The sequence below is a fragment of the Marmota monax genome, unplaced genomic scaffold (assembly GCF_021218885.2).
Source record: "Marmota monax isolate L192 unplaced genomic scaffold, Marmota_monax_Labrador192_F-V1.1 WCK01_AAM20220418_F8-fsc00080, whole genome shotgun sequence".
NCBI lineage: Eukaryota > Metazoa > Chordata > Mammalia > Rodentia > Sciuridae > Marmota > Marmota monax.
Genome location: NW_026694750.1, coordinates 343296 through 355387, shown reverse-complemented (window position 1 = coordinate 355387; position 12092 = coordinate 343296). Strand labels below are relative to the sequence as shown.

At 42.9% G+C, this 12092-nt stretch overlaps 1 protein-coding gene across 9 annotated transcripts in view; it reads left to right on the top strand.

Annotated features, from left to right (window-relative positions):
* Vps13d (vacuolar protein sorting 13 homolog D) overlaps positions 1 to 12092 on the top strand; it is a 243360-nt gene that overhangs the window by 120526 nt on the left and 110742 nt on the right. For all 9 annotated transcript variants that reach the window (XM_058572649.1, XM_058572650.1, XM_046424684.2 and 6 more), the window contains 5 exons: positions 1071 to 1213; positions 4446 to 4576; positions 5237 to 5412; positions 10178 to 10301; positions 11288 to 11523. In XM_058572649.1, the coding sequence (XP_058428632.1) occupies positions 1071 to 1213; positions 4446 to 4576; positions 5237 to 5412; positions 10178 to 10301; positions 11288 to 11523 (810 nt within the window). The remainder of the gene's footprint in view (positions 1 to 1070; positions 1214 to 4445; positions 4577 to 5236; positions 5413 to 10177; positions 10302 to 11287; positions 11524 to 12092) is intronic.

The window sequence follows — 12092 nt, the reverse complement described above, 5'->3', positions numbered from 1 at the left end:
TCATTGCATGTTTCACAGCTGGGAAAAATAACAACTGTGAGGATTAGATAACATGTCCTTTTAATGTATGGTAGGAATGTTAATTCACTATTGTTCTCGGTTTTGACATTCTGCTTTTTATAATAGTCTTCTAATTTTATAGCCCTAATCCAGAGATAAATGGATGTATCTTATACTGCTAAAATGGCACACGCCATCATCTATAGAATTTGGCAGAAAGCTTAACAGGAAGGTTTCCGGAGTACTGCACTCAGTGGATACAGATGTGTTTTCCAGGGAGACTGGAATCTAGATTAGTGTTGGAGTCAGAGTTCCGGCTCTTGTCGGAGACACAGCCAGCCTCTTGACACATTCAGCAAGCCCCGTCTCCTCCTGTTCGTCAAAGATTTTGACAGTTTTAGATCTAGGGCTGAGCATTTGTCATGGTTGACTTTATCCACAGGATTCACAGTTTCCAGAGTGTTTCCATCTAGATCATCTTGTTGGATTCTCCCCAGCATGCCAGTGACTCAGGAGATAGTTATATTTTAAGATGAGGAGACTGAGGCTCATGGCCAGCGTGCCCTGTGCCCAGGGCTGCATCGCTTGTTTGTGGTGGACCTGGAGCACACACTTAGGAGTTATATTTCCAGGATCTGACTGGACACCAGCCAACTGGACGGTGCTTTGCCAATATGAGGGTCTCAGTTCCTGGAGGTGACGTGCTGTCAGCCGCACCTTCTTACATACTGTTCTCAGCATTTTTCTTGACTCCTTGATTTTCAGGGGAATAGTAGAAATTGTAGCATATTCCTCATGCTTTATTCTCATAGAATCCTGTGCTCTCTCCTAAAGTGTTCATTTGTAGATGTCCAAGTATTTCATATACTGTTGTAACGCGGCTACATCTTAAGATGAGGGTTTGATCACTGATTAATTTTCTCACTCCTGGGGATTCACATGAGAGTGAGGATGAAGTCAGTGTTAGAGGCCTAACTGGGTGCTAGCCACACTAGCATTTCCTGATTAGATGAGTTAGATAAGACTTGCTTGTGGATGAATATATACATCTTTGCTTTTCTGCCCCACAGCTGCACGATGAGAATCGGAAGGGGGATTCATCCTGAAGGCATGCCGGGCTGGTGTCAGGGCTTCTCCCTGGATGGTGGTAGTGGTGTCCGAGCTTTGAAAGTCATCCAGCAAGGAAACCGCCCAGGGCTGATCTATAACATTGGTGGGTTACGTTTGGGCAATGGGAGGATCAGAATCTTTGGCTAGTGACTTTAGGCTTAGAGGAATTAGCTGGCAGTGCATTTTGGCCTGGCTACAATTGCTGATTTTCTCATTTGACAGTGGGTCAGATACCTACTCTCTGAATGCAATATTGATATCAACGCAGATCTATTCTCCTAGGGATCTGAGGAGCCACCTAAACACTGCCCTTTTGAGGTCTATGGCTGTTTAATTTCAGGCTCACCTGTGTCAGGAAAGTATCAGTTTGTCTTGAATCCTTGTTTTTCAGGGGAATAATAGGAACACTCAGAATGCTTTTTATCCTTCAAGAATTCCCACGCATTCATTAAAATTTGCAAACCCTAAGAGGGTAAGAAGCATTGTTCTCTCTGAAACTAAAGCAGAGAGGTTAAGTGACTTGCCTAGAGGTAAAGGGGAAGTCTGGGTCAGAAGTAGGATTAGAATGGGGGTATGTGAATTTGAGGCAGAAAATGTAATAAAAGACACTTGGTGGCTTAGTCATTAGCAGCCTCCAGACTTGCTTAGCTTCTGGAGGCAGGAAGGGCAGGGGAGGATGCAGTACCCTGTGTTTTAGAGCTACTGGGGCATACTTGAGGGAGTGTCCTAAGGGTTGCGATCAGTTACAGTGTGTCCCTGTGAGAGTGTCTGATTCCAAGGACCTCACAGCCATGTGTGGTGTTGACATTGCACACCACCTAGACCTGCCTTGTCCAGTAGGACCCCTTGTGAGGATGGAAATATCCTGTTTCATGTTGTCTGATGTGGCAGCCATTAGCCATGTGTGGCTGCTGAGCAGCTGACAGTACGTTCTTGAGAAACGTGGCGATCTGTGACGGAGGAGTGGAACTTTTACTCTTCAGTTTTAAGAATCTTAAATTTAAATAGCGACATTTGGCTAATGGCTGCAGTATTGGACAATAAAGATAAAAAGAGTGATGTTGTAGAAGGAAGATCTGAGGTAGTGGTGGAGTTTACATATTTACCCTGGACCCTGGGCTCAGTTGGGCATGTTTAAGGGTGTGAGGATTTCTTGGTAAAAGAATCTCACAAGTATAGTTTCCTTTTCAGATTTTTTAAACTTGAATTTATATTCATGCTTTCTTGACATGCAAGCCATCTCCTTACAGTTGACATTAAGATTTCTAAAAGAAATAAACTTTATTCGATCCTCCAGTTAAAGATAATGTTCCTCACATTTTCTGACATTTGTTTGCTCCACCACTTGAGTAGGCAAAGGCTGCTTCATGCTGGCTTTCCAATTGCTGTCTGGAAGCCGCTGTCAGGACATCTGTGGGGAGGCCTCAGAGAGGAATGGAACATGCTCCTTTGAGTTGACCAAACCAGAAATATACAGTGACTGTTCACAGGAACCGCCACGCGAGGAGCATTCACTGAGCTCATGGCATGTGCATTCAGGGGCAGGACTGTGATTGGAATTTTGTCACTCCACCAAGGAAGGAAGATTGGTTTAGATAGGACTTTATAACTCTTAATGTTTATGAGATTTCGGCATGTGTTATTGACGGAATTTGTGGAATCTCCTGCTTGAATATTTTGAGGACTTGGATCAGCAATATGTAAAGAACTATCCCAAGCTGAAAAGCCAGGGAGAACTTTGCTAGTTAGCCTTATGTGTACCTCCCGAAAGAAGGATTTTGTGCATTTTGATCTCAGCTCTTGACTTTTAGGGGGTGTGCCAAGGCGACCGAAATTGAAAAGAGAAACAAAAAACCCTCACCTTTTTCCAAATATTGAAGTGTCTGAGCTGTTCTAGGGCACTTTAGATTCTTTTTGTAATACCAAATTAAATGTATCTTTTGTAGACAGACTTTGTATTAGTTGATCAGCTAACTCTTGGTACTGTTGATTTTGGGTAACCGAAGCTCTTCTGTTTATTACAGAAGGAAAAGCAGTAGGCTTACCTCCCTGTCCCAGTACTATGTGGCATTCCTTAGGCAGAGCCTCAGACACACTTATTCTTGTGATTCACTTAGTCATTCAGTCATTTTCAAGGCTTACATTAAAGGAGCATCAGAATTTTCAAGCCAGTGCATTAGATAGTTAACGGATTAGAAGATGTACACTCTAGGATTGTGTTAGAGTCTAGGACACCTGATTGTCATATCAGAAGGTGGAGTCTTCCATTTTCAAGGTTCTGTCCATACATGTGGAGTGCTTCCTTGGGTCCTTATGCACATTGCCCCACGGGTTGAGCAGGCCACAGGGGCGAGGCACCCTGGGTGCAGACTGTCTGCATTTGAAGCCTGGCCGTGCCCTCTGCTAGCTATGCTACCTGGAGCCACTTACTTAGCTTTCCATACCATAGTTTCCTCATGTGTAAAATGGAAATAATTAAAATACCTGATAAGGCTATTGTGAGGATTAAATGGAAAGCCTTTAGAGGAGGACCTAGTGTATATGAAGAGGTCAGTAAATGTTATTTTTATTATTTCTACCATAAATATTTTTTATTATTGTACAGTCAGAGCCCAGCCTGGTACTTGGAATATAGATCCCGTATTTATGGTCTGAATGAATGATTCATCTCACTGAGTGTTCTAGTTTTAAATATTGTTATCAGATTTTTTTTAAAGGTAATTCTTTATTTGGAACTTCTTGTTTTAAGATTTTCTTCTGACTGACTTCTGTTGTTTTTCCAGTATGTAGTAGGTGCTGAGAACCTACTTATTTTGAGAAAAATGAATTCTATAACACTTAACATTGGGTTTGAGCTGGATTCTTGGACAGTGAACAAAAAGGAAGTTGACAAGAGTCGACTGAGTTCAGGCAGCACAGAGCTCTTAGATCCAGCTAAGAGCTCTGGACATTGTACTGTGTCCTCTAAGAGGGGCAGGTTCTCCAGGGAAGTTCCATGCCTGCGTGTGTGTGGAAAGGTATCACGTGAAACTTGGTAGTCAGTTTCATAAACGGAAGCCTGCGGTGTGGGACTGGACGCCTGTGTGTTTCAGTTGCTGTCACAGGGCACACACTTCCTGAAGAAATCGGGAGTTGTGGGGCTATTGATGTTGCCCTGGCGCTTTGCATGCAGTTGCTGATTTCACTCTGCCCTTGAAAGGCTTGATGTCCTCCCAGTGACATAGTTGTTTTCTCAGAGAAACTGAGTAATTGTGAAGACTGATGATTTTTTTTTGTCAGACCAAGAATTTTCTGTTTTTTGATTAATTTATGAAAATGGTTTTTGTTATTTGTAGGTATTGATGTCAAGAAAGGCCGAGGTCGATATATTGACACCTGTATGGTCATATTTGCCCCCCGTTACCTGTTAGACAATAAATCATCTCACAAGCTTGCATTTGCACAAAGGGAATTTGCCAGGGGACAGGTAAGCAATTTGCTTTTGGAGAATGACCAGTGCTTATTGGTTAGCATAGTGAGCCAGGCATGATGAGTACACTCCTGTAATCCTGGTGAGTGGGGTCAGGGACAAGGGGTGGCTGAGGCAGAAGGATTGCAAGTTCAAAGCCAGCTTTGGCAACTGAGAGAGGCTGTAAGCAACTTAATGAGACCCTGTCTCAAAATAAAATATTAAAAAAGGCTGGGGACGGATATGGCTCAGTAGTTAAGCGTCCTTGGGTTCAATACCTAGTATTAAAAAAAAGAAAATCATGGTGAGTTTTAATATCATGCTTATCTCCCATCACAATGGTATGTTCTGGTGGGGTGCAGTGGCACATTCCTGTAATTCTAGTGACTTGGGAGGCTGAGGTAGGAAGATCACAAGTTTGAGGCCAGCCTTAGCAACTCAGTGAAACCTTCAATAAAAAGGACTGAGGATGTAGCTCAGTGGTAGAACACCCTTGGATCAATTCTCAGTTTAAAAAAAAAAAAAAGACTAAGCTCTGTGATGTGAATAATCCAAATGGCTCTTGGTAGAGGGTGAGGCTCAGAGTACCTGGCCACTCAGTAAACATTTGTGTATTACTGGTAACATATTGGGCTGAATTGAACTGTTAACTCAAGCCAGTGGTCTTCTGTGTCTTAGGGAACAGCCAATCCCGAAGGTTATATCTCCACCCTTCCTGGCTCCAGTGTGGTGTTCCACTGGCCTCGCAATGACTATGATCAGCTCTTGTGTGTGAGGTTGATGGACGTTCCCAATTGTATTTGGTCTGGAGGCTTTGAGGTCAACAAGAATAATTCCTTTCATATCAATATGAGGTAAGTTTGAGCTTTCAAAGACAAAGTGTAGACTTGTTTGAGATGCAATAATGTAGTCAGCCCATGCTGTTCTTAGTGAAATGGGCACATGTGTTCCTGGATCCGACAGAGTTCCCAGAGCTGTGGGAGCTATGCAGGAGCATTTGATGGGATGAGCCCATCATGGAGAGTGCTGTGGTTATGAGCCACGGGACAGCTCTGAGCCCAGAGAATGGTTCCTCTGAAAATTCTGTCTGCATTTAGATGGTTACATTGATTATAAAGGTTTTTGTCTGTTCTTACACATTTGTACATCTCTCCAAACCAAGTGATCCTCAGCTCCTCTTTGAGAGAAATCAACTAGATGTATCCTCGAGTAGCCTACAGTGACTTAACCTCTCTGCCTGATCCAAACAAATGCTGTTTTCTTTTAAATTATTATTATTTTTTAAAAATGTAGATGGATACAATACCTTTGTCTTATTTATTTCTTTTTATGTGGTTCTGAGGATAGAACCTGGTGTCTCACCATGCTAGGCAAGTGCTTACCTCTGAGCCACAACCCCAGCCCCAAATGCTTTTTTTTTTTAATTATTATTTTTTTTCCCCTTGGGACAGGAGGTCTTGCTGTGTTATCCAACTTGGCCTCAAACTCCTAGGCTCAAGCAATCCTGTTGAAGCCTCCCAAGCAGCTAGGACTGCAGATGCACACCACATTACCCAGATAAAACAAAGTATAATTGCCATAAAAAATACATAACGTAAAATTTACCATCTCAAGCATTTTCATGTGTGCAGTTCACAATTGTAAGTGCATTTACATTGTGTGATTTCCAGAGCTCTCTTCATCTTGCAAAACTGAAGCCATGTCAGTTAAGCAATTCTTCAAGCCTTTCCCTTTGCCCCCAGCCCCTGGCAAACTCCATTCTATTTTGTGTCTCTAGGACTGTGACCACTCAGGGTACTTTATATAAGTAGAATTGTACCTTATTTCTCTTTTTTGGGGGAGTTTGGGGTTACCGGGGATTGAACTCAGGGACACTCAACCACTGAGCACATCCCAATCTCTATTTTGTATTTTATTTAGAGACAGGGTCTCACTGAGTTGCTTAGCTCTCGCCTTCACTGAGGCTGGCTTTGAGCTCTTGATCCTCCTGCCTCAGCCCCCTAAGCTATTGGGATTACAGGTGTGTGCCACCATGCCTGGCTCCTTATTTCTCTTGTTTGTGACTGGCTTATTTCTTTTATCATAACACCCTCAAGGTTCATCAATATGTTGCATGTGTCAGAATTTTCTTTAATTTTCAGGCTGAATAATTTCAGGCTTGTATCTTTCCTACATTTTGTCATTCATTCATCCCTTGATGGACATTTGAGTTGCTTTCACCTTTTGGCTATTATGAATGTGGATATGCAAATACCTGTGCAATAGCTGGGCGCTGTGTTGCGTACCTATGATCCTGGCCATTTGGTACGCTGAGGCACAAAATTGAAAGTTCAAGGCCAGTCTTGGGCAACTTAATTAAACACCATGTCTCACAAAACAAAACAAGCAGGTGTACTGAGGATGTAGCTGTGGCAGAGTGCCCTGGTTCAGTCCCCAGTACCACGCACACATGCTACACAAAAGTCGCGTATATTTTGAGGTGGGGGATTTAGTTCAGTGTCAGAGTGCTAAATCAAGCCCAGGTGTGAGGTCCTGGGCTTGATCCTCAGCACTGAAAAACAGAAAAAGTGAGGAAAAAAGCAAATATCTGTTTAAGACCCTGCTTCAGTTCTCATGGGTATAGACACAGACATAGAATTGCTGGAGCACACAGTCATTCTAGTTTAATTTTTTGAGGAACCATCATGCTGTGTTGTGTAATGACCGTAGCATTTTATTCTCCTGCCAACATCGTGCTGGCTTCTGGTTTCTCCACAATCTCACCAACATGTTACTTTATCCTGGGTTTTGGGTAGTATCCATTCTGTTTGGGGTGAGATAGTGTGTCGTTTTGTCTTTGTGGTCCTGGGGAGTGAACCCCAGGCTCATCCATGCTAACCACACACTCTTCTACTGAGCTGAGCTCCAGCCCTCGTTGTATTTTTAATTCACTTTTCTCTAATGAGTCTGACGTTGAACATCTTTCCATGTACCTGTTGGCCATTCGTGTGTCTTTGGAGAAACATCTATTCAAGCCCCGTGCCCAGTTTTGAATTGGACTGTTTGTTACATGTTGATATGTAGGAATTCTCTGTTCTGGATATTAACTCTTTGTCAGATAGGTGATTTGCAAATATTTTCTCCTATTCCATTGGTGGCCCTTTCCAATTTTGATTGGGTTCTGTGATGATAGAAGTGTTGTTGACTTTTGATGTAGCCAGTTTATCTATTTATACTTTTGTTATTATGTCCAAGAAATTGTTGTCGTACCCATTGTCGCAAAGCTTTGCCCCTTCATTTTCCCAGGAGTTTTAAAGTTTTAGCTCTTGCCTTTCAGTCTTTGATCCGATTAGAGTGACGTTTGTGCATGGTAAGGTGAGGATTGAACTCAGGGGCACTCAACCACTGAGCCACATCCCAATCCCTATTTTGTATTTTATATAAAGACAGGGTCTCACTGAGTTGCTTAGCTCTCGCCTTATGTGGTGTGTGGAGATTCCATTTACACCCAGAAGGGTCTTGTCACTGGGTTCCATCCCCAGCAGTGCAAAAACGTTAGAAAATCTTGTGCTTCAAGATTGTTTTTCTATTCAGAATCCCTTGAGATGCATATAAATTTTATGATTTCCAGAGCTCTCTTGTCGTAAAAAAACAAAACAAAACAAAAAAAGCCGTTAGGATGTTCACAGGGATTGTGTGCAGCCTAGACTGTATTGGGTAATATTGACACCCTAACAATATGGTTCCCATTCACGAACTCAGTGTTGTTCCATTTATTTGTGTCTTAATTTATTTCATTAATACTTTTGAAGCTAAAAATATGAAATCAGTGCTATTTACATTTAGAAGCAAAATTCAATCTTTTAAGCTTTCTGATTAGTACTGTACAGAGAACACCACTGTGAAGAAACAGAAATATGAATAATTCAACAATAGAGTAAAAGTATTTATTCAGAATAAAAGTATTTGTGATGTGACTTGTGAATGCTGTGTGTGCTCAGTGGCAGGCCGTTCCCAGTCACACTGCCCGGGCCCTTTCCAGTGAGGATTGCATCCGGGGACTGTGCTTGTCCAGCTGGGCTCCTGGAGCTCCTGGGTGTGCGGCGGTTACTTGAGGGGGAGCCGCATGTGTAGGGCTCATGTGCCCTCAGTTGTACTTCGCCAGAACTTTGTTGGTATGAGGTGTTCCAAAGGAGATTTCATTTGGGGAAGGGGTGAAAAAAGGTAGGTGATTCTGAAGCTACAGCCATTATCGTCTGCATCCTGCCCAGCTGGAGGCAGTCCAGACCTGTCATGGGAGAACGGGAGGCCAGTCTAGATCAAATAGTGAAGTTACTCATAGTTGCTCAGAAAAAGGGGAGGGAGGAGAGATGACTTGTGTATCTTTTGTTAATCCTTTAAAAATAGTTTTAGCGAGTATAGTTCTAAACTACTGAGAATAGGCCTGTGCCATCTGTTTCTTTTACTTTCCTCAATTTTTCATTTGGAAACAATTTATAAAAGTAGAACAGTGAACTTCCTCAGATCTTACCTAGATTTACTGATTTTTCAACCTTTTGCTCTGTCCCACCCCTGCCTGCCTCTCTCTGGCTGCCCCCCCGCCCCCCCCGCCACTGTGTAAGTGCACATTTTTCATTTCTGAACCACTTGAAAGTGAATTGAAGTCATTGTGCCCAGTTCACCCATAAAAACTCCAGCACTTACTACCTATAAGCAAGGACATTTTTTCTGAATATTACTGATGTTACATACAGAAGAAATTTAATGTTGATAGGACATTTTCTGATCAGTCTCTGTAGGCTGAAAAAGCTGCTGCAGTGTCCTTAGAGCAGCCCCTCTCCCATGTCGGCTGTAGTCTGTGGTCATTTTTCTTGCTTGGCTGACATGTTCTTTTGTGTTCTTTAATCTGGAGTAGTCCCGCTTTTCCCTTTTTGTCTTTATTGATGTTGACATCTTTGAAGATTCCTTGTAGAATCTCCTGTTTTCTGTATGTACATTTGGGCCCAACATTTTGAGTGATAGCACTACCTGTGTGAGGTGTTTCCATCACACCCCCTCGGCAGGCCCAGGACACGTGGTCCTATTATAGGTATTATTAAGCTTGATCACTGCTTGGTTAAGCTTGTGTCTGCCAGGTCTCTGTCATAGTTACCTTTTCTTTTTTGAAAAGGAGAGTATTTTCCAGGGATCATACAAGACTGAATATCCCATTTCCTAAGAACCTTTCATTGAAATATTTGATGGTTCTTACCTAAGTCAATTATTACATTGGTGCTTATAAAATGGTGTTTTTTTTTTTTTCTAATTTTCTCATTTCTTCATTTGTCAGTTGATGCTTTAGGTAAGGATGTCTTTTCCACACCTTCCAGTGATGTGTCTGAGTGTGAGTGTCACACAGACACACACACATGCCTTGTGTACATGCTCTTCTCAGCCCTTCTTTATAGTGGATATCCCTTAATAGATGCTGAAGAAGGGAGAACACTAGACAGTCCCCACTTTGCGCCTCTTATCAGTCCCGGCTTCTTCGGTATGACCGGGGAGCCTGCCGTGGGGCCAGTAGTTTTGAAGGCACAGCGTGAGAGGAAAGTGACTGCAGCTTGTCTCTTTTATTGAGCTTCTTGTGTTTCCTTCTTGCAGGGATACCCTGGGGAAATGCTTCTTCCTACGAGTGGAGATCACCCTCCGAGGAGCCACATATAGGATCTCCTTCAGTGACACAGATCAGTTACCCCCTCCTTTCCGAATTGATAACTTTTCTAAGGTACCAAGTGGGGTAGAGAGCCGATGGACTCTTCTCGTGCCGGGGGTGGAGTGTACACTACCTTTAAGACAGTGGCCCAGCACACTACCCACCAGCTGTGCAGGAGGCTCCCCGCGGCTCCTCAGCCCTAGGAGTCCTTAGCACTAGGAGGTGGTGTCTGCTGGTCATTTGGACTGCTGAGCAGCCTTGTCCATGCAGAAGTAACCTTTTAACCCCCCATACTTATTTTAGTTAGAGCATTTGCTTGTTGTGACGTGCTATATAGATACTCTATCCAGGCAGAGAAAGGAACCAGATGGCCAGCAATAGTGGAATGGGCACTTCTTCTGCTGCTTAGTTATGGGACATTTTTATAACTCTTACAAGCAAAGCCCAAATGAAAATCAGTAGTTTCTGTTTTAGATTGCTCCTGTGAATAAGTGTCTTATATATGTGACTTTCTATAACCACATTCCTAGATTCTTATTCCCTTGTGTATATATCACAGGGGAGTGGGGAGGGAAAAAAAACCCTCGAAAGGATAGAATTGCTTCTTTATTAGCTGGGGTACCGAGGATTGAATCCAGGGCTGCCTGTCCACTCAGCCATATCCCCAACCCTTTTTTGTATTTTATTTAAAGATAGGGTCTCACTGAGTTGTTTAGGGCCTCATGGAGTTGCTGAGGCTGGCTTTGAACTCACAATCCTCCTGCCTCAACCTCCTGACACTGGGAATACTGGCATGTGCCACTGAGGCTGGCTTGGCAAAGCTTCTTAAAGCTCTCCATCCAGTGGACTGTAGCCCTGGTCTGTCAGTCGTGCACCTTTTTAGTTTTTGAGGTGATTAGGAAAGCGTTGGAGGAGAGGAGCTGACAGGCCTCTCTAGGCTTGTTCCTGTGAGCAGGTCACTGGGAAGGACCTGGAGCTGAACCCTGTGAAGCACGACCTTCCTTTCCAGTCACACTGCTCTGAATGCAGTTCCTCTTGGACTCTGTTCATTGCTCTAGGTCCCCGTTGTCTTCACGCAGCATGGCGTAGCTGAGCCCAGGCTCCGAACTGAAGTGAAGCCCATGACCTCATTGGACTATGCCTGGGACGAGCCCACCCTGCCGCCATTCATCATGCTGACTGTGAAGGGGGCTGGCTCCTCGGAGATCAGCTGCAACATGAATGACTTCCAGGATAACCGACAGCTTTATTATGAAAATTTCATCTACATCGCTGCTACGTATACGTTCTCTGGGTAATTCTGGATTAAATTACTGTTCTTATAAAGCAGAAGGTTCTAATTATTTACTGGTTTTAAATTTTAAGCAGTTTCTGGGGAAATCAAAGTACAGAGAAAGATTCCTTCCTACTTTATCAAATCCTAGGCTTATGGCCTAACTTGAGAGGTCATTTAGTCTAAATCCTTTCTTTCACTTAGCTTAAAATTTATCCCAAGAGGCAAGACTCTCCTCTTTTTTAAAGATCTCTCCCATTAATCTATCCCAGTATTTAACAACTCCTCCCATGAGTTATTCTTTTATCTTAAATTCTTCTTATATCAAAGAATTACTTGGAATGTATTTCTTAAACTTGGTTCTATTTATTAGTCTGTTTGCCTCTTTCTTCCTTTTTAGAAATATTTCTGGTGCTGGGTGTTGAACTCAGTACTGAACTACATCGTCACTCCTTTCTGTTTTTGTTTTGAGAGGGAGTCTCACTAAACTGCTGAAGCTGGTCTCGAGTGTGTGATCCTCCTGCCTCAGTCTCCTTAGTTGCTGGGATTTTAATAGATGTTTTCCCCTTTCTTTATTTGAAACTGACTGA